General features: G+C 38.6%; 1 protein-coding gene across 2 annotated transcripts in view; it reads right to left on the reverse strand.

The window, feature by feature from the left end:
- Positions 1–23,297, reverse strand: part of DOCK4 (dedicator of cytokinesis 4) — a 432,507-nt gene that overhangs the window by 187,398 nt on the left and 221,812 nt on the right. For both annotated transcript variants that reach the window (XM_047849499.1, XM_047849498.1), the window contains exons 9-12: positions 13,199–13,280; positions 12,060–12,120; positions 7,900–8,032; positions 4,015–4,103 (exon numbers count right to left, since the gene is read on the reverse strand). In XM_047849499.1, coding sequence (XP_047705455.1) covers positions 4,015–4,103; positions 7,900–8,032; positions 12,060–12,120; positions 13,199–13,280 — 365 coding nt within the window. The remainder of the gene's footprint in view (positions 1–4,014; positions 4,104–7,899; positions 8,033–12,059; positions 12,121–13,198; positions 13,281–23,297) is intronic.

Here is a 23,297-nt window from a genome sequence, read left to right on the forward strand (position 1 = left end):
ATCTAGTGCTCAATAGCCACGTGTGGCTAGTGCCCAACGAACTGGATAGCACAGGTCTACAGGGTATTTAATGATAAAAAATAGTCCATGGTATCATGAAACCCAAAAGGTTTAGAACAAAACTAACTAGGATTTGCCTAGAAGTCTACCAATAAATTTGGCAAGATTACCTTAAATTTTTTTTTTTAACGTTTATTTATTATTGAGAGACAGAGAGACTCAGAGCGTGAGCAAGGGAGGGGCAGAGAGAGCAGAGACACAGAATCTGAAGAAGGTTCCAGGCTCTGAGCTGTCAGCACAGAGCCTGACGCGGGGCTCGAACTCACAAACTGCGAGATCATGACCTGAGCCGAAGTCAGTTGCCCAACCAACTGAGCCACCCAGGTGCCCCAACTTTAAAAAAGTGGTATCTCTGAAATCTTACTGAGTGTTTGTTTGCTTGTTTGGAGCTGCTTAAATGACATTTATTAAAACTTTGTATTAACAAGGAAGATGAAAATGTCCTAATCAAATTGTTTTAAAGCAATAAAAGAATACACAATTATACGTATGCAGCTAGTGACAATACACACCACCCCCCAAAATTACCCCGAATATCTAGCCATAAAGACTAGAAAAGATGTTTGTAAAAAATGGAACCGTGAATGTCTTAATCAGCCACAGAAACAGAACCAAGAGGAGATGAGAGAGAGAAGTGGCTCAAGCAATTGAGGAGGTTGGCTTGTCCGAGATTTGCACAGTAGGAGGGGCAGGCTGGAGACTGAGGGAAGAGTTGATACTGCAGTTCAAGTGGGAATGCAGTTTGGAGGCAAAAGTCCCTCTTCCTCCATGGGTAGGTCAGCTTTTTTCTAGCAGGAACTTCAAATGATTGGATAAGGCACACCCACATTACAGAGGACAACATGCTTTGTTCAAAGTCCGCTAATTTAAACATTAATTTCACTTAAAAATAACTTCAGGAAACACCTAGAATAATGTTTGACTAAATATCTAGGTACTATGGCCTAGCCAAGTTGACACAAAATTAACTATCACAATGTCCTAGGGTTTAATAATCTCTAATTTACAGTTTTTCATTAGAAAGCCTTTCATCTTTTTTTCCTTTTTCGAATTTTTATTTCAATTCTAGTTAGTTAACATCCAGTGCAATATTGATTTCATGAGTAGAATTCAGTGATTCATCCCTTACTTACAACACCCAGTGCTCATTACAAGTGCCCTCCTTAATACACCATTACCCATCTAGCCCATCCCCAGTCATCCTTGTCCAATAACCCTCAGTTTGTTCTCTATTGTTGAGAGTCTCTTGTACTTTGTTTCTCTCTCTTCTCTCCGCTTTCTCATGCACTCATCTGTTTTGTTTATTAAATTCCACACAATAATGAAATATGGTATTTGTCTTTCTTTGACTGATATGTGTTGCTTAGCATAATACACTCTAGTTCCATTCATGTTCTTGTAAATGGCAAGATTTCATTCTTTTTGATGGCTGAGTAATATCCCATTATATGTCCCAATATATATAATATCCCATTATATATATACATATATATGTGTGTGTGCGTATGTGTGTGTGTGCGCGCGTGCACACACACACATACACACACTTCACATCTTCTTTATCCATTCACCAGTTGATGGATACTTGGGCTCTTTCCATAGTTATTATTGATAATACTGCTGTAAATATCAGGTACATGTATTCCTTCAAAACTGTATTTTTGTATCTTTTGGGTATATACCTAGCAATGCAATTTCTAGGTCATAGGGTAGTTTTATTTTTAACTTTTTGAGGAACCTACATATTGTTTTCCAGAGTGGCTGCACCAGTCTGCATTCGCACCAAAAGCATAAGGGGATTCCTCTTTCTCTGCATCCTTGCCAACACTTGTTGTTCCCTGTGTTGTTAATTTTAGCTGTTCTGACAGGTGTGAGGTGGTATCTCATTGTGGTTTTGATTTTATTTCCCTGATGATGTTTGATGCTGAGCATCTCTTCATGTGTCTGTTAGGGATCCGGATGTCTTCTTTGGAAAAATGTCTATTCATGTCTTCTGCCCATTTCATTGGATTATTTGTTTTTTAGGTGTTGAGTATGATAAGTTCTTTATAGATTTTGGATACCAACACTTTATCAGATATCAGAGTTGCAAATATCTTCTCCCATCTGCCTTTTAGGTTTGTTGATTATTTCCTTTACTGTGTAGCAGCTTGTCTATCTTGGTGAGGTCTCAATAGTTCATTTTTGCTTTTGTTTCCCTTGCCTCTGGAGACGTGTCTAGTAAGACATTACTCCAGCAGAGGTCACAGAGGTTGCTGCCTGTGTCCTCCTCTAGGATTTTGATGGTTTCCTGTCTCATATTTAGGTCTTTTATCCGTTTTCAATTTATATTTGTGTATGGCATCAGAGAGTGGTTCAGTTTCATTCTTCTGCACGTTGCTTTCCAGTTTTCCCAACACCATTTGTTGAAGAGACTATCTTTTTCCCTTGGATATTCTTTCCTGCTATATCAAAGATTTCATTGACCATAGAGTTGGGGTCTACTTCCTGGTTTTCTCTTCCATTCCATTGATTTATGTGTCTGCTTTTGTGCCAGTACCATAATGTCTTGATGACTACAGCTTTGTATTGTAGCTTGAAGTCTGGGATTGTGATGCCTCTAGCTTTGCTTTTCTTTTTCAGCATTACTTTGGCTATTCAGGGTCTTTTGTGGTTCCATACAAATTTTAGGATTGTTCGTTGTGAGGTACATTTAAATTAAATCATTTGGTCCATACACAACTTGTCACAGAAAAAGTGAAGACAAGTATACATACCAGTTTCTGAAGTATAGAACTTCATGATATATTCTACTATCTCCTCCTGATCCTTTAGGGACTCTGCCCTCATGGGCTCCAGGTCTATTGTTTATTTAGTGGTCGATGTATGTCATTATGTGAATGAGATAAAACCCAAGTTACCTCCCCAACTCTTGGGAAAAGAAGGGGAAAACTGACCTCACCACTCACTACAGCCTGAATGCTGCCATAGGTGTGATTTGTGAACACTTAGGGCTGTCCCTGAACCAGAAAGTTTCTGTCTGCAGTCACTTTTTCTTTGTGGGTCAGTTTGGCCTAACAAGATGTGCACAGGTCTGAGAAAAAGGTGGTCTGAGTTTAGACTGTGATCTTCTATATTACCAGGCAAGTTGGACTAGAACACAAATATCTATATCCCAATTACTTTAAAAGCCAGTCTTAAAAACAATGCATTCAGTTCAAATAATAGATTACCTAATTTGAAGTTTTTTGACATCACTGAAAGCATATAGCTACATACTTTGTTTTGTTGCCACATGGTTTGAAGCGGGGACAGGGAACAAAGAATGTTCACCAAGTTTTTTCCACTGAGCAAACTTAAAGATGTCACTATATGCTATGTAATATACTCTATGAATTTATTAGGATAAGACTATGTACCACATATTATACACAACTTGCAATGCTATATATTTCAGTTCCCTTAATAAGCATGCATACATTTTTCTGCATATGCCACTGCAGTTTCATTTACCCTCTTATTCAATTTCAATGCATGAACCTGAATATTTATTCTCCAGTGCATAATGATGCTCCCAGCTATAGGCAGTGAAGCATGTTTTTCTTGGACCTTACTGACCAATTTCCATCCATCAAACCTATTCCACACAACAGTCAGGAACCCAACCCTATCTGTTATTTGGTTTTTAATAACTGGTAACAACTAAGAGGCCTCAAGACTTGGTATTTTTAAACAAATTCAGGTACTCTGCTTTGTTTCAAACCAGAACAGGATACACTTTTTAAAGAGAGTTATAGCTACAAGCCTATCAAAGCACAGGGAGACATACGAGATTGTTGACTGGACATTTTTTAAAGTTACGAAGTAAATGCAGACATCAACAAAAGGCAGTTTGCTTCCTTCTTACAAAGATAAATAAAATAAAAGGACTGAAATGAAAAGTGGAGGTAGAGTCAGCCAGCCCCCCACACTCACCTGCGTTGGAGCCTGTCAAATTGTAACGTGCGTTCAGCTTTTTGATGATGTTCTCGTGGATTTGGTACCACTCGCTCTCTGTGTTACACCTATGAAAACATTAACACTCTGTTAAGCTTGGATGATGGAGGAGATCAAACAAAGATCTTAACAGTACCCCTGCTCTTTTTGGAATGACCACCATAATGAACTTCCTTAAATCTCCTGTGGAGTTCCCAACAGCCAGTCAGTTTTAGCATAATTGCCCCATGATGAGCAGGGCGCCCGTATCTGGTAAATGCATGACCACCTACTTCAAGCCAGAAGTGGCTATTATAAACTCACAAATGATGACAGTCCCTCTCACCACAAAATCTCAGGAACAATGTACACAGTGGAAGGCAGGGCAGACTAAGATTCAAACCCTCACTATTAACTGAGTTATGTCTTTGGGCAAGTTATTTACCCTCCCTATGCCTAGATTTCTTCATCTGTGAAATGGGGGTAACATACAACAATTGAATAATCTTGGGCTTAGGATAATGCCTGGCATATAGTAAATGCTCAATGACTGTTAGTTCTCATTAGTGAGTTTCCACCCACTGTAACATAACTAAATTTGGCTAGCATCAAAGTGCAACAAATCAAGTAAAATGCAACTGAGGTTAACACAAGTTGCATTGGGGTGATTAAAAATACCCTTGCACGGAAGGGTAATTCAAGTCCCCCAGCTTTTCTTCTTCTGGGCTAAAAGGCATCGTTCCATCTTCTTACTTTCACAGCCATCTCTACCTTGCTCTTTCAGCTCTTGTCACTTCCTAGTTTATGTCCTATTTGTTCGCATGCTGTAGCTCACCTAGAAAACTTTGAAGGTTCTTGAGGAATAGATCCTGTAAATGTGTGTCCCCTCAGGACTTTGAACACCCTGGGTGCTTAAAGAGCATGAGCTGCATCAGTGAATGGATGGATGGCCCTCTGAATGGCAACTCCCCATGATTCCTAAATGTCAAAGTTGGTTACCCCTTCTTACTGCCATTAGGCTGGGGACAGCCTCCCTCATCTGAATATGCTTAGAAATCACTACTATTTTTTTTGATAGCCACAAATGCTCCCTCCCAAGGGTCCTGAATATCAAACTTCTATACACTATCAATCAAAATGTTCCACAGATTTATATTCCTTGTGATCTTTGTCTGTACCTGACACTCACAATTTGCTTACATGTTTATTTAATTCATCCCCATAGGCTTTTCCAGGATGAACATGACAGAGGTCATTTTCAAGCCACTTAACAATAGGGTACCAAACAGAACAATGAATCTTAGAAGGCTGGGGAAATTAAGATGAAATGAAACCATTCCACCTGTCCAGCTGTACGATCTACTCAAATTGCCATTGAGTAGATCCTGTCTCTAGTTTTCTTATTTCAGGTCAGTGTGGAAGGAAGAAAGATGGCTTGCTTCCTATTAGTTAAGTGACTCCAGAATTCATGCTTTTCACCTACAAAACTCCAAGTAAAATCAAAGCTCAAGTATGTGACTGAAATATCTTCCAGGCTCAGATGAGGTATTTGTTACTCTTCTATATTTAAGTCCCAGATGGGTTAGGGATTCAGTCACATTAACAAATAGAGATTTCTTCCAAATTATTTCTAACAGGCACTTCCTTAAAAATGTTTTACTATAATCACACTTTCTTCTTAATCTACAGTGAGTGTTTTGATTGGCTAGCATTCCTCCTGCAACAGATTCATAATTTGCTGATGTGGCATTTTTAAGGGGATCTCTCTACCAGCAAGAATAACCTAAAGCCTTATTTGATGCTTATAAAAACACAGACAATAACAACCACAAAAAGCAATACAATTTATTTTTATGAGAGTGAGCATCTCTCATAGGCAGAGTTGGAACGCCTGGGTCTTCTTGAGCTAGCTGCATAATCAAGGCTGATGCATGCAACTGTCGGTCCCCAGAGTTCTCAATGGTAAGATAAATATAGTGCTTGCTACCCACACCTGGAAAGACTGCTCAGAAATGATGAGACTGTGATTGTGAGAATTTTATTTTCTTAAAAAGCAATGCCACACAATAGCATCATTATCACATTACTAGACAGTGGTGTGAAATAACACCCGAAAGCATAGGGCTCGGTACATGACAGCTCAAGTTCTGGAGTCAGACAGTCCTGATTTCAAATCTGGATCCCACTCTCATAAGCCTGGTGACTTTGGGCATTATCTAGCCTCTCTGTCCCCTTATGTGGAACACAGAGCCAAAGCATCTGCTTCACGGGTATGTCATCAGGATAACGTGACGGGATACATGGAAAATACTTAATACAGTTCCCTGCACATAGTAAGCACACAGTAAATAGTGGTCATTAGCATTAGAATTATTTCAAATACATTGTATTGTATGATCCCCAGGAGGGTTTGGGAAAAGATTCAAAGGTATCAAAGATTCAAAGTATCAAGGATTTAATCCCAGCCGCCAAAATTGAGGGCTGCCATGTGATAAAAAGACTAGTGAGCTTTACTACCCACTTGTTTCACCCGAAGTTTTCAAGTTTAAAATCAAGGTCACATGTTTTATCCTTCTTTAAAGAGACAGAGTTTCTGGTCCTAAACCACAGGCTACAGACAAATCTTTCTCAACTAATTAGCAAATGTGTAGCATAGGTCCTGGGGGCACTGGGTGGAGAACAGATAAATCCATGAAACCCTCCAGCAGTCGTCAAAAAGCAATTTGAAGTCTATATCCCACAGGCAGTCGGCCACTTGTATTAACCTACGAAAACTACTGGCATACATTGGGTATATCAACTCCACAGATAGAACGGAAACTGAAGCACAATCATTCATGGATATGGCCAGCAGTTTGGTCCTCAAACCAGGAATGAGGAAACCCCATGCTCACTGCCCTACCTACCCCCACCCCCAGGGGGTGAGGACATCCCTGTAGATCAACTCTCAATTTCTAAAAGTGTGGGGAGATGCTCAGGGTAGGGTGATCTGAAACCATGTGCATTAAAAAAAAAAATCAACTAACTCAGGATTTGGGATACATTAAGTGATTTTCTTAGTGGAGTGCTGAGTTGAACTCTATCCCCTCAAAAAAGAATATTGATGTCCTAAGCCCTCAGAATGTGATCTTATTTGGAAATAGGGAGTTTATACAGGTAATCAAGTTAAAATTAGGTCACTAGGGTAGGACCCAACCCAATGTAAATACGTCCTTATAAAAAGGGGAAATGTGGACACAGAGATGAAGGCAGTGATTGGGCAGCGCAGCTACACATCACCGAACACCAAAACCTGCCAGCAGCCACCAGAAAGTAAGAGAGAGAGGCATGGAATAGATTTGTCCCTCCTAGCCCTCAGAAGTTATCAACCCTGCCAACACCTTGATCTAGGACTTGCAGCCTCCAGAACTGTGAGACAAAAAACTTCTGCTGTTTAAGCCTCGGTCTTCACGGTACTTTGTTGGGCAGACCCAGCAAACTAATACTATGTGAAAGAGAAGAGAAATCATCTACTTGAGCTTTCTGTTCCCAATTCTAATGAGTTTATGTTAAAAACTATGTCCATTTTCCAAGAACAAACTAACACTCTGAGGGTAAGGACTGGTCAGGTTTTTAAATTCACAGGAGGTGCTCTGTGAAGTAGATGGTCTCCCCAGTTGATAATCTATCTGGGTTCTTGGAGTCTTGATTTTGTGATTCCTCTGACTGGTGAATGGTGATTTGTGGGCTCACTTGTAGCGAGTTTACAGACTGTTTTCGAGGAGTGGCTCCTAAACTCAACCCATCCCTTGCCCCTCCATTACGGAAATGGAGTAGCATCTGCCACACAAGAGCCACATGTGCCTCTGCACCCGCCCCAGGCCCCGCTGCGTTCGTGCTTCTTACATGTACACTTTTAGGATGAGGTCATCTTTCGTCTCTCCTGTCAGCAGGTCGGCAATACTAAGGACCGCACAGCCAAAGGGTCGCCGGTACTGGACGCTACACGCATTCTTTTTTTCTCCTGCCCCCATTCGACCTGTTCAATTGAAAAGCAAACACAGCCCATGGAGCCATTTGACTGATGCATCTTAAATAGATACATCGGCCAGATAAAACACAACTGGACAATTAAAAGGACACAGAGGATGTTGCTTCAGTTTGTGACTCTCCCTGCCAAGCACCTCACTGTGTGACCTCAGGCTCATAGCTGTAACTCTGGGCACCAACTGTCATCTTTGAAACATGAAGATTGGCGCTGGTCCCATGTTTGGGAACCCTCCCCCTGAGGATTTGTTTAGGCGACCCAGGAAGTCCAGGTCAATAAATGCAATAATGGTGTCCATTCCATCTAAGAGAAAATTTTTAAAAAGGTCCGCGTTTAAAGAGCTATTTTAAATATTTCACCTTTGAAAGGAAGCAGTTTAGATACCCTGAAGATATAACAAGGAAGCACGGATGATCAAAAGAACATGCATGCCCTTTCCTGACCCAGGGCTCAGGCTGATTAGAACTCAGCCAGTGGCTGCAATCTCCCAGGATGGCTGTCACTCCAACACAGTTGCAACTTGTTTAAATTGTTATATATTTTTAAGTATATTATTGAGATACTGCTTTAATTTGTTATTGTATTTAATTTACCAGTGGATTAGTCTGAGGACAGAAAGCAGAAAGTATACTGAAGCTGAAATATAACAAGTTAATGTGAGGGAAAATAATAAAAAAAATATGCAAATCTGTTTCCAGATGTTTGGCAACAGATATATAAGTTGTTTTCCATCTGAGCAAAATTCTCCCACAGGACATCTAGAGGACTCCAACACTTCCCAAATCCAATGTTAAAAGTAAAAAAAAAAAAAAAAAAAAAGGAGGGGGGATATCCAACTTGGCTTCCATTCACTAGTAATAAAGTAAAACTACCTTAGCAATGCATCATTTTTAGGGAAATGCTTACAAATAGCATGGAAAAACTACAACATGGTCAAAATAAGTTGCTTTTTAGATGTGCAAAATTCAAAGAGTCGTGTTTTCATGATCTGATGCTGTAATACGTAGCTAAATTTCAACCCACGTTTTCATATAAATTACACTGATAAACCAAACACTTTATAAGGTCCTATATGAATTTATCAACAAGTCATACTTTTACTTACAAAACTGGCAAATAAATTTAAAACTCTGTTCACTTGTTAAATGGGAAAAAAAAAGTCTAGTTTACCTCTATTTTGAATATTATTACAGATTAGATTAGGATAAAATATACACTCCCATCTTTACCGGTATCATGATTTACAAATTCTTTTCTTACTCAATCATTCCCTTTGTTAACACAAGCCGACACAGGGATTATAAGATTTCTGGGTGGAGTGTTTCAAAGTTACTTAACATCACACAAGGGGTTTAGTGGTAACAAACAACAACAAAACCCCTGAAACCCTCAACATGATTATTCCCACACAGACTCCTCCAGCTGTAAATTCCTAGAAGTTGATGCAGGGTAGGCATATCGCCCCAACTTTCTGACCCACTGTGGCTAGAACTGCACAAAAGAAAAATCTGTGGGTGCCTGGTGAGGACAGCCAAGTAAGGGGGGATGCAGGAAGTGCTCTCTCACCACCTGAGGAGCCGCGGTGAGGTTTGGGCCACTTTCTCTGATTGCCTTACACCCTCACTGCTGAGCCTCTACATCACTCATGTCCTCAGACACTCAATTTCAAGTTGTCTTTTCTGGCTCTGCAGGCACCACAGCTCTGGATACTAAAACTTTTCTCTCAGTCCTGCACCAAAAACGCTACTTGATGCCAGCCCTGGTGATTCCAACTCTAGAATTAATCAAAGTTCACAGTTCCGGTCAGATTTCTAGGAAAATTCTCTAGGCAGAAAGGCAGGCAGGCGTGGGGAAAGTAAAAATATTTAGCGATATTTAGTAAACAGTTTTGGGAACCAGCTAAAAGCCAAAAGGAGAAACACGGCGATGGAAAAACCTTAAGTGGGATGGACGGCAGGAGGATCTAAAGCTATTTATTTCTTTTTTCCTCCTCTTCTAACCAAAGATCTGGGCTTAAATTCCGAGGCGAGGTGCTATCGCTCTTGTTCTCTGCAGCCAGTGACGGTCAGCGTGCCCTGTTCTTACTAAAGCAGGTACGAGGGACATTCTAGAAAAAGTAAGAAGTATTCCTCCCTGACAGACCAGAATCCTCCACTCTTCAATTTCACTGCAGCAGATGAAGTCTCACCCTTTCGCAGCGTTTCTTACCTTTATTATTCCTTCTCGGTCTCAAGATGTCACACTAGTAAATGTGCCCAACCATCAGGCAGTTTATGCAGGAATCTCAGTGAAGCATTAATTTGGCCAAAGCTCAGGGCGGGGGCAAGGGGTGCAGGTAGTTTCTCATTCAACATTCATTCTGACGACTTAACGATCATAAAAAAATCTTAGTAAAACATGCAATCACTGATCCAACACCCTGTGTTCAAAAGACAGCCGTGTCACCGGTACGACAGAAGTGGCACCCTCAGCAGCAGAGCCGCCCAGGCCACAGGCAAGTAGGACCTGGAGTCCATTTGCCACATGTGTTTCTACCACCAACAACCTGTAGATAACTTTTAAAAAGTTCAGAAAGCAAAAGGAGTTTACTGTTTCTCTCAATACTGTAGAGAGTTATACTCCAATGCAATGTTTCTATGAAAATATCCAAAACCACATTTTACATTAATAACTGGCATGACACATGTGAAATAAACACACACACACACATACACACACACACACACACACACACACACACAAAATTACCTAATAGACTGCATAGACTGCACCCCTACCATCCTGGGCACACACAAAAGCTTCATCTCATAAATCCACTGCAGCATGCATTCCAATTTTTCCAACATTTAAAAGAGATTCTTTACAATTCCTCCCCCCCCCCATATACTCACTTATAGAAAGAAAATTAAAACCAAAAACAGTTTTCTTTCTGTTTCAACTGCCCCTCAAATTAAAAAAAAAAATAGCATAAAATGAAAATGTGTTTTCAGAAATCATTTTTATGAGAAAAATATAAAGAAAATCTATGTTGGAACGGCAACATGTTTTATAGTCTCTCTCAATGCACAATGTGGTTATCATATTCATAAGATAAAAGACTATAAAAATGAAGATCACTATGCAGGATTGCACAGTGATGTATTATTATCCTGCAGCAGCATTCCCGAGCAGATAATATACCAGAGTTAGGGAAGAAGTGGGAACCAATTCCCAGTATCAGCTGGTTGGCTTTTAATAGAAACACTGTGTAGGCTACACAATGCCTTGTTTTACCTAGTTCCTCTGCCATAAAATACCTGCTTTTGGAGACATTTTATGAGTAAAAACGAGTGAAAATATTCTGGGTCTGTTGTGCAAGTTCAGTGTAGAACACCCAAAGTGGGCTCTGCAAGATGTTAGTAAATGTTACATTATATAAATGTTTCCACAGTCAAATCAAATATGGAGAAATCTTGGGCCAACCAAGTTAGAGAGGCATTTCAATTTTTCCCTGTAGGGCTTCTCAGACCCTTTTATGAGCTGATGATATTACACAAGTGGAAAAAATATACAGCATTCAGTATTTCATAACCCTTTTCTTGTAGCACTTTCTGCAATAATGCTCTGTGGCATTCTACACTTTTGAAAATGCCAATTAGTATAAAATCTTCATAAACTTGTAGGAAATCCAGATCCGAAAAGTTCAATTTATGCTGTTAACAGGAATTAGAATTTAAAAAGACAAACACCAAATTTTGAATCAAATATGTTTAGGGAGTCCAATAAAACAAAATGAAGCACGACGACGACCTAATGACTTCTATGGAAAGAGAACAAAATCTATTTATGATGCATGAAGAGGTTGTATGTGAGTTTGGGGAGGCAAGGGAACAAGTCCCAAATTCGGTGGTTCTTGGATTCCAAACTGGCTTTCGCTTCTTTCTCATCCAGATAGCAAAGAAATCACATCACCACAGAGACTGTTCAGCATTTCTTGCCGCTGCTGTGTCCCTATCACACTGACAAGTGTTGGACTTACCAATTCGGATAATGTGCACAGTGATATAGATGTCCCTTCTTAGTTCGCTGCTACCCAAATCCTACCAAAAGAAAAAAAAAAGTGTGATTATTTTAAAACTCATAATTTATGCAAAAGCACTTAAAGGTAATAGCACATTATTTTCACAAATAACAGAAGAAAGACCAAGATAATGTCAACATTCTTAATGGAATTTTGCAGAAGCATATAATTCAAATGCCATTGTAAAACTACCACTACAATCACCTTGACATTGTAAGTCTATTGATGTCAAACAATGCTTAAAAAAAAAAAAAGCTCATTCTACAATAGCCAAGTTATGAAAACAGCCCAAGTGTCCACCAACAGATGAATGGATAAAGAAGATGTGGTATATATACAATGGAGTATTACTGAGCTATAAAAAAGAATGAAATCTTGCCATTTGCAAGGACATGGATGGAGCTAGAGAGTATAATGCTAAGTAAAATAAGTCAGAGAAAGACAAATACCATAGGATTTCACTCATATGTGGAATTTAAGAAACAAAACAAATGAGCAAAGGAGAAAAAAAAGAGAGGCAAACCAAGAAAGAAACTCTTTAACTAAAGAGAACAAACAGATAGTTACCAGAAGGGAGGTGGGTGAAAAATGGGTGAAAGAAATGATGGGGATTAGTTGTGCACTTGTTGTGATGAGCACCGGGTGTTTTATGGAAGTGTTGAATCACTACATTGTACACCTGAAACTAATATTGCATTGTATGTTAACCACTGGAATTTAAGTAAAAACTTAAAAAAACATAAGTAAAAATACCACTACAATGAACTTTACACTGTAAGTCTACTGATGTCAAATAATAGCTTTTTTAAAAAGTCCATTCTTATTTTAATCTCTCACTCACTCATTCTTTAAACATTTACTAAGTATATTCTAAATACCATATGCCACGCTGAATCTAACAGGCTCTAACATGCACCAAAGGAACAGAGGTGTGTCTATCAATGGTGGTGCTAAGAATTCCTAGCACGAATGTACTTTATGTGTTATTTACAAAGTTTAGGCAGAGTCACTATTTTCTCTCACAATAATTCATTTCCCTTAAGTAACAAAGCACAAATGCAAGAATCTGCTTCCTAGATGAAACAAGATCCACCTACCACAAAGAGAGAGCAATGTCGTTCTGGTTTATCTGGGGCTTTGGGAAGTCCATTTCTATTCAGCCTCAAGAAAAATCTCTCACTATAAGAGAAAAAAAGTTTAATATTCTGAAGATTATTTAATATCTAAGGACTCATCACTCTTCTAATTGCTTCTTCATCTAAGGAGTTAAACTCAAAAGTTAAGTCCTTCATTTGATGCCAAAATTGCTTATGTAAATTAGGAGCATGCCCAGGACAATAAACATTTGCTTCATTTCTGATAATACAGGCAAACTGCAACTGCAAAAGCAGAAAACATAAATATATATGCAAACAAAAAATTAACTTTTAAAAGAATAGGTTTTCATATCAGTGATATCATTATTCTATAAAGTAAAAACAAGTGCACTAAGGGAAAAAACAGGACCTAACTGAGTTCATACCTAAGAGGACTGTTTTTCATGTTTTGTGTGATAGTATTTAATAAACATCATACACCATTCTCAGTGGTAACCATCCATTATAAGGTTTAATATCTTATGCTCTTATAAGTCTATAATCCAAAACACAAAGAGAAGGCCCAAGAAATGAAATTTGAATTTGCTTTGGTTCACAAAGGAACAGGAGAACTCAAACGCCCCACAGAACTCGCATCTGAATATACAGGGTCCCCAAATCTAATGCAAACACAAATGCTACTGATCAGCCACTAATTCAAGTCAATAAATACTTGTGGATATCACTTAGATCCAAGGTAATGCTACCCTGTTTATATTTAAATAAATAAATAAATAAATAAATAAATAAATAAATAAATAAATAAATAAATAAAATAGAATATCAATCCAAGAAAAATGAATCTACCAGCTACCCTGAGCTTCTGAATTTCAATATCCTGGTGCCTATGAAAGAATCAAATGGCTGCCTGCCTCAGGCAGAAAACACGCAGCCAACATCCACAGAATGTGGTGTTAGCACATAGTGTGGCCTTGGTTAGTGTAGTTTCCGCCTAGGAAATGAGCAGGGAAAGGGAGTGTCGAGCATTGGTGAGGCGCAGAACTACCAACTCTATGCGTTTTCATCACTTGATCTTTGCCTTAAATAATGGCTCTGTCACCCAAAATCTCCCTTCCTTATACAAAGGGAGAAGTGAAAGCCATAACCACATCTCTAAGGAAGCATATGGATTTGAATTTATGGCTGTTTTGGAACAGCTGTATTCTCTTTTGCGATTTAAATCTAGATAGAAGAACGTAATAGATTCAGCTACCTCGCTTACCTTCTTTTTTTTTTTTTTTTTTTTTTTTTTTTTTTTATGCTATGCCTATTCCTGACCTCTCATATGAGAAAAGGGAACCAATGACCATTGCTATGGGATCATTTCCATACCTATTACCTATGGGTTTGTTTTTGTTTTGTTTTGTTTTCCAGAGTGGTGGCTGTAAGGTCTGATGAAGAGAATATAAATTGCTGTAAGGTTCTCAAGTGAAGCTCAAGTTCCCATATGCTATGATTCTGAAAGAGAGAGTGGGGATGACAGGTCCAACTGGGGGTGCAAAATTACATTAATCTTATCCAATTGTCATGATAATTCAAGGAGGAGGCTGTCAGCTTTCTTCACAGTGGAAGGAAATTCACTGTTATTTCAAGATTAAGACATGCTAAAAGGAAATGTGTAAAACTGCATCTTAGGACAAGTGAATTATACTTAATCATATTAGGTATACTGTTTTTGCATGAATTTGCCATTTGGTGGCTGCTCTGCTAAGGACTTTACAGGGATTAATTCATTTAATCCTCACTATGCCCTTATAAAAACAGTATTATTACTATACCCATTTTATAGATGGGAAAACTGAGAAATAGTAAATAGTTTTGCCCAAGATCACAGAGCTGGCCTGTGGCTTAGGATGGATTCTATACCACGTGTTAATTTAAAACCTTTGCACTTTATTTAAATGCTATGTAAACCTTGTCTCTGCTTTATAGAAAAATATTGAGCAAATATTTCCAGAATATTGAGATAAGGGAGAAGTCATTCATCTGCTTGAGACACCCACTGACTCAGTCAAGCCTCGTCTCCAGAATACAGGGTCACTCTCCCCAAACCCTTCCTGGCCTCAAAGGAATGAAAGAAATGAAAATCTGATTTAGCAGATTTCAGAGCTGTCTCTGGCTTAAAATGGTTCCTTACTAGGTTGTTCAATGAAACATACCTAGAAAAATAAATTATTTTACCAAACAAACGCAACATTCCAAAATGATTTAAGAACTTGGCTTTAGTCAAAACTCTGGAGATTTAAGAATGCTATTTGGTTTTGCTTCGTAGCCATCAAAGAAAGTTTATACATTATATCTCAGCCCAAAACACAAGCACTGTGACCATTATCCCCTCTTGTGTATCAAAGAGAGCATATGCCAGTTCATATGTGTTTTTTGTTTGTTTTTTTGAGATGCACTTATGTTTGAGGCTCTTTATTCCTACTGGAATGTTTAAAACAAATTTCCTTTTATCTTCTGACAGGTGAGTCTAAAATGATGAGTACCAAATAAGGTTAATATACAAAAGTCAACAAGGCATTCTAGATATTAAAACCTTAACTTTAATACGGATATAAAATACTACTCCTGATTTCCAAGCTTCATCAATATTCTGGTAAAGCAATGTTTCCTCAAGTATTCTATTTCAGAAAGAGATTCCTCTTGCTCTGTCACTATTTTAATTTCACCAGTCTAGACAGAATCCTGATTATGCAAGTATTATACTATATCATATCCTGTTTCAGAAAGAATATCAATATGTACTAAGCCAATGACATATCCCATAGCTTAAGCATGCCTTAAGGGGGAGATAAAAATAGACTGACGATGGGTACTATGGAAAAATAACCCGTGCATTTTTTTTTTAAGACTTCTATTAAAGGAAAAAGAAAACCTTTGTGGCCAATTAAAAAAAAAACAACAACAACTTTTTTATTCACTTAGTGACAAATTCTTACACAAACTCAAATGAATTTCTCTTCAGCTTTGGTAATACAGCAACTGTTTAATCAGTAAATGGTTTCAGAGTAAACCAAAGACCTAGAGCAACACATTCCAGAATCTTTGGATTACAAACAAATACCCCTGATCCCATGTGTGGAGAAAACCAAAACGTATGCCTTCAAGGCTGGGAACCGAATAAGTCACTCACATTCCACCTTGGAACACCTTCTACAATTCTCTCACAAACTTTGGTGGCCACGCACAAAGGCATTTTCGAGACTCTATTTTAAGTAAAACAGTGGTTATCTCTGATGAGAAAACACAACTAGTTTTTGTGAGTTTAAAAGTGTCCTATGATAAGATGTGAATACCTCCATTACATATTCACGTTTTTTTCTTAATCATAAGAGGTCTGTGTATTTCTTTCTATTACATTATGAGTAACCAGAGTACAAGGGGATCACCATGAACCTTTACATCCCCAGCTGGTGGCCAATGATTTGGTACTTCCTCAGTGTTTAATTAAACACTGAACAAATACAATCTTTTAGGAAAAAATACAACAAAATCCAAATAATTGGGGAGCTTTACCTCCCTTCCCAACTTTCCCTCTCTTCCCCATAATGTCCTTTATTTTGTGGTAGAGAAAGGTACAAAATTCTCCAAAGAGACATTTCAATCAGTGGTGCCTCCCCACCAGATGTGAGTCACTGAATTACCTTCATGGTACCCCCAGATTCTAGATCATGATTTTAACCATGTTCCCATGTACATTTTATATCTTTATTATATTAAATATATAGTAATGGAAAAATCTACAGTGACACCATATACTTCCAAATGAGAATACTGCGTCCTTTTTCATCATCAAAGAATGAATAAGCAAATAGAAACACTTCCAGAAACACTGAGAAATGAGACTTGATATTACCAGCAGGGATAAATATCCTCATTTGACTTTTCCATATACTACCATGTTCTCCCAGAGGAAATTTCACTGCCAGAGAAATTTAGTGTCCACCTGAATTCCGTATGTGAGCCATTACAAATCATTCCATATTATAAATCAACAATGGCAAAATCTTTCTTTGGAAATAAAGAATAAAAAATCCTATTTATTATTTATGACTTGCCTTCTTCTAACAAGAATTTAAGGAAAGCTAGATAATGAAGTAAGAATGTATCTAAGCACCCCCAGCATGGCGCCAGGGGAAAAATAGTATAAATAAATATATACCCTGTGCTAGGCACGATGACTTACATTTCACATGGACTTTCTTACTTAATTCTAACAATCACCCTATATGATAGGAACTGCCTCCATCCCTGCTTTATACAGGAGAAATCTGGGGCTTGGAGGTAGGAAGCAAATCGGCCAAACGTGCATGGTCAGCAAGCGTGGAGCCAGGAAATCAATATTCAGGGCCCAACTCCAGAGTCTCAGCTCTTAACCACAACGCTATGCCATCTTTAATTTTTTTTTTCAACGTTTATTTATTTTTGGGACAGAGAGAGACAGAGCATGAACGGGGGAGGGGCAGAGAGAGAGGGAGACACAGAATCGTTAACAGGCTCCAGGCTCTGAGCCATCAGCCCAGAGCCTGACGCGGGGCTCGAACTCACGAACTGCGAGATCGTGACCTGGCTGAAGTCGGACGCTTAACCGACTGCGCCACCCAGGCGCCCCAAACCATCTTTAAAAGAACAGATTATTTGGAACAAAGAAGAGCAAGACTAACCATGTCATGTGAATGGAGACTTTTTATTGTGAATATTTTCAGTAAAATAAAAAATAATAATGACAACGCACAAAACTGAAAACAACAAATAGAGGAACAAATGTATCCATGTCTCGGGAGTTTACGGCTGTGAACCTACTCACCTGTGCTAATGCGTTCTGAATACTCTATGAGACCTCTGATAATGAAGAGTGTATTTCAATAACATGGTTTGGTAGAAAAGTACTTACCAGTGATCAAAATATATGGGGTCTACAGTAGGGGTCTGAAGCCCTCTGATGGCTTCTGTTCCCATTCTCAGCAAGATAGGATGCTCCCGTCTTCCTGCTCCTCTGCCTATCATATCCACTGAGAAGCAATCGCCCTTCTGTAGGAAGGCCTTTCTGTAGGAAGGCCTAGGGTCTTGGAGGCCTGCAGGCCAGGTGTGGGAGGGTGCTCCCAACCCTCTGAATAATCAAGTGGCTCTCTCATAGGGTGTTCCTTGGATAATCAGTTGCCTTCAAAGAGCAACACACTTAAAGCCAGGAATGGCCAATGCCAAGGAGATTTTTCTATTTCTCTGTACGCATTCATGTTTACCTCCATATCACTCCCCTCTTCTAAAAAAGCAAAACTGCCTAGTGATTCCAGGTATGCAAGTTACACAACCCATATTTCATCCAAAAATGTATGACCAGGTAGCATCTTTGGTTGAAACATGTAATGTGAAAGATTAGGATTCTGATCAAGCTACAAAAAATTATGAAGAATATTTCTAAACTCATGCCGAACAGTTAAATCACTGAAATAAATGGATGATCTCCAAGAGTAATAGTAACCAAAGAAAGAAAACATTTAGATGGTCATGTTCTGGTAAGCTAATCAGAAAAATAAAACCCTGAACTGTCTGATTCTTCAACACTCATACTTTATGAAACCATTTGACCAAAAAATACTCCATCTGGTACCTTTGAAAATGCAAAAGCACTTGTCTTAAAGTTCACTGTGCTGTGTATAGAAATAACAGTTATCATCTACTCTACCATAAGAAGTGAAGGGAGATGCACCAGGAGCCAGAGAGGAAATAGTGGGAGCTAAAAGACAGAAAGAGACGAGTGAGGGGTGCCTGGGTGGTTCAATTGGTTGAGTGTCCAACTCTTGACTTGGGCTCAGGTCATGATCTCACAACTCGTGAGTTCAAGTCCCACATCGGGGGTGCAGAACCTGCTTGGAATTCTCTCTCTCCTTCTCTCTCTCTCTCTGCCTCTCCCCTGCTCACGTGCACACTCTCTCAAAAATAAACATTTAAAAAAAGTAAAAGAAAAGAAAAGAAAAGAAAAGAAAAGAAAAGAAAAGAAAAGAAAGAAAGATAGAAAAAGAGTGAGAAGAGATGAGGGAATGGTTCTGCCCTGCTGGCTCCAGAGCCTCTATCCAAAAGGCAAGAACATCAAATATACAGTGATTTCAGGCTTCGATGTCACTGCTTCTCCAGCATTTTCTCAAATGCTTTCTGACTGACTAACAGGGTAAGATGCTTCTGACAGTCTGAGGGCAACTGTTACTGTGCTCTATCCTAGAACAAGTGGCAGTGGACAACTCAAAACAGGAAGCCTCAAGCAGCTTCCTAAATGTGGACTAACGCCCCCACCCCCCCAGGAGCTGGTGCTGCTGCAGTTCAGGCAAGACTCTGGGGAGCAGGTGGAAGGTGTGCTGGCTGCCCCGTGGGGGGCCACTGGACCAAGAGCTTCGGTGCTCACTGTGGCACAGGGGAAAGGTGAAAGGAATGTCCAGTGGGAAACAGAGGAACTTGCTGGCCTTGTCATCCAGGGGCTCTTAACCTGGGTGTGCACAACATGCTTTGGGGAGCTGTGTAAAAGCCAGGCCCTTCTCTGGAGATCTTGAATTACTAGGTCAGGATGGACCTAAAAGCTCCTGTATGTTTAAAAGCCCAGAAATGTTTAAGAACCACTGTTTTGACCCAAGTGCCCCAGGCCCTAACAAGTTAGAATGGCTGGCTATCTTTTATGAGTCATACATACCAGAAAACAGGCAACACAGGCCTGGTATCTTCAAGTCAAAGACTTTTCCCCTTTCTTCTCCCAACCACATGACCAGACAAGGGACAGAGTTTTTCCTTGGCAATGAATGAAAGCAACTTCTCAAGCCAGACTTCCTAGATAAAGCTATTAATGTGCTTTCTAATTTTAAAACTAAAGCAACATTAGGGTCATGAGCTCTTCTGATTAAAGGGAAATGGAAAGAGAATGATCCTCAATACCAAGGTTCCCGGACTTTACCTCAAGAGCAGATTCTGAGTTTTCTTTTTTTTACAATTAATGTCCATGCCCAGATTCGCTTTACAAATATTTGAGGGTGAAGGACTAAGCAACCAACGAATGTGATGGCTTTGTCAGGACAGCAAAGGATTTGGTTTTAGTTGGATGATACAAGGGGACATAATTTTTTAAACTACAGTCAATTCTATTGCCAATTTGGAACATCAAGCTGATTCCTTCTTACTACTTAAGATGATTTAAAAGCATTTCATGTTAGTTTTCATTGCAGAGAATACAGCTATCTGAACTGAAACTCTCTCTAGAAAAGTAAAACTCAATCAAACAAGAGATTCACTGCTTTTTAAAAGTTATAAAGAAGTGAGGTACAGACCACCTGCTGTTTCACAGGCATTGTGCTATTCATCATTGACTGAGGAAGTTTTAAAAAATGATCTGGGTTGATCGTTGATTTGACAAAAACAGTAAAAAGTTCAAACAGTTCAAAAGATTTGAGACCCCAGAAATCCCAATGTTGATTACAAGTAGAATTCTTAGAAATAGCTACACTGGTTGAGCCACTCAGGAAAATACTTGCTTGCATCTATCTCTAGAGAATTCATTAAGAATTTCAGTAGAAAACAAGTTCCTCAAAGAAGTAATGAAAAGTAGGCAATGATAGGATCTGATCAACACAAATAAGAACCAAGAAATAAGAAGGCCTATGTAGGCAGAAGAGCTTATGCTTATTCTTCTGGGAATTTACATAACTTGATCACTGTAAATACTCTACCTTTGATACTTCATGAGGGAAAAAACACTGGTCTATGTACAGTAATTATTCTGCTCTTTTTGTTAGGGAAAGCATTTGTAATAAGGAATCTTGAAAATAAAGCAAACCCAAGCTTAAGTACTCTGGCCTGAAGCATGCAGTTCCTTGCAAGGAAGTATTAAATGAAAACAGAATAAATAACAAAACTTGAAATAAGTCAAGCCCTGCAAAACCAGTAAGTACAACACATCTTGCATGCATATATTAATTAGAAAGATGTTCTATTTTTTATTTTATTATTTTTTAATATTTATTTATTTTTGGGGGGAGAACCCAAGTGGGGGAAGGGCAGAAAGAGGGGGACAGAGGATGGGAAGTGGGATCAGAGCTGACAGGCTGAGGACAGCAAGCCCGATGTGACGCTCGAACTCATAAACTGGGAGATCATGACGTGAGCGGAAGTTGGACGCTCAACAGACTGAGCCACCCAGGCACCCCAAGATGTTCTATGTTTTAAAAGAAAATAAGCAAAAATCAAATTTCCTTTCATCAGTTTACTGACAGACTGGATTCATTGCAACTTTAAAAACTGAAAACTTCCTAAATAAAAATTTTTTTAATGTTTACTTATTTTTGAAAGAGAAAGACAGAATGAGAGTAGAGGAGAGGCAGAGAGAGAGGGAGACTTAGAATCCAAAGAAGTCTCCAGGCTCTGTCTATCAGCACAGAACCTGATGTGGGGTTCGAACCCACAACTGTGAAATCATGACCTGAAGTCGGACATTTAACAGACTGAGCCACCCAGGCGCCCCAAAACTGAAAACTTCCTAAATGATTATTAAGTACTATGTATTAGCCAGATGTTACATGCTTTTGGAACTTTTTAAAGGTCAAATAATAATAATAATAATAATAATAATAATAATAATAATAATTGTTATTATATTATAATAATTATTATATAATTATTATAATTATATATATATAAATAAATATATATTTATAAATATATAAATAAATATATATAAATAAATATAAATAAATATAAATAAATATATATATTATAAATATATATTATTATATAATTATTATAATTATAATAACAATGATAACAATAATAATAATAATAATAATAATTATTATTATTATTATTATTTTAACCAGGCAGCTACAAAGTCTCTAAACTGATATACAGGGACACCTGTGTGGCTCAGTCGGTTGAGTATCTGACTTCAGCTCAGGTCATGATCTCGCAGTCGGCGAGTTTGAGCCCCACGTCAAGCTCTGTGCTGACAGCTCGGAGCCTGGATCCTGCTTCAGATTCTGGGTCTCCCTCTCTCTCTGCCCCTCCCACATGCATGCTCTGTCAAAAATAAACAAAAAAAATTTTTTTAACTGATACACAAATGTTAATGTGTATGAGAATAGGTATATTAATTTCTGTAGAGGTTTGCAGTTTCTATAATTTTGAGAAGAAGCTGAGGGCACTAAAAAGTTTAGAAAGCATCATGTTAGACACTGCAAATATTCTTCTGAAATGGAAACAGCATATCGGTTACAGTGCAAAGAGGTGGCACAGAAACTATCTTTTAAAAATAGTTCTTGACTTAAAGCTCAATAGCATTAGAATCTGAGTTCTGGAAGGGCAGGAATTATTTTTTCTGTATTATTCATTGATGTGTCCTCAATGCCCAGGTCAATGCCTGGCTCTGATGAAAACAGCAGTAATTGTTTGTTCAATGAATGAACATCAATGATTCAACAGCAATAGTGTGAAATCCATCATGCTCAATGGAAACAAAAAGAAGACACAGTCTCTGTTTAACTTGTGGTTAAAAGCCTCTAAATAGAAATACTTAGGAAAAGACACTGCATATGTATCTGCCATTTTTAATTCAGATTTTTTAGCATGACAGATTTTGCAAATGATGCTCCCATAGGTACAGGTCTGAGAATGTACTTCTGATTAATACAGAGTAACATGTCCATCAACATTCCTCAACACCTTGACTTCTCCCTCTTACTCATAAGCACATCCCCACTGGAATAGAAGGATGGCAGCAAAAATGAAGACAATAATGGAATGATCTTATAACATTTTGCCTCAATGACAATAAAAGACTTGTAAGCTTCCTTTAACCATATCACTGGCCGCCCTGTGGGCACAAAAAGCAGCTGAGAAGATCAAGTCTCTTCTTCAGAATCGGAGCCAAGAGGTGCCGTATCATTGCTAATTCCTTTATCAGCGTACCACTTTCCTACAACAGAAATGGCACTGAATACCAAAGAAGTCCTTGACAGGTGGAGTGCTATGTGTGACCCTAACCTCTTCAGTGGGGAACTTAGGACAACTAAATCTGAATTCTCTA

The sequence above is a fragment of the Prionailurus viverrinus genome, chromosome A2, assembly GCF_022837055.1.
Source record: "Prionailurus viverrinus isolate Anna chromosome A2, UM_Priviv_1.0, whole genome shotgun sequence".
NCBI lineage: Eukaryota > Metazoa > Chordata > Mammalia > Carnivora > Felidae > Prionailurus > Prionailurus viverrinus.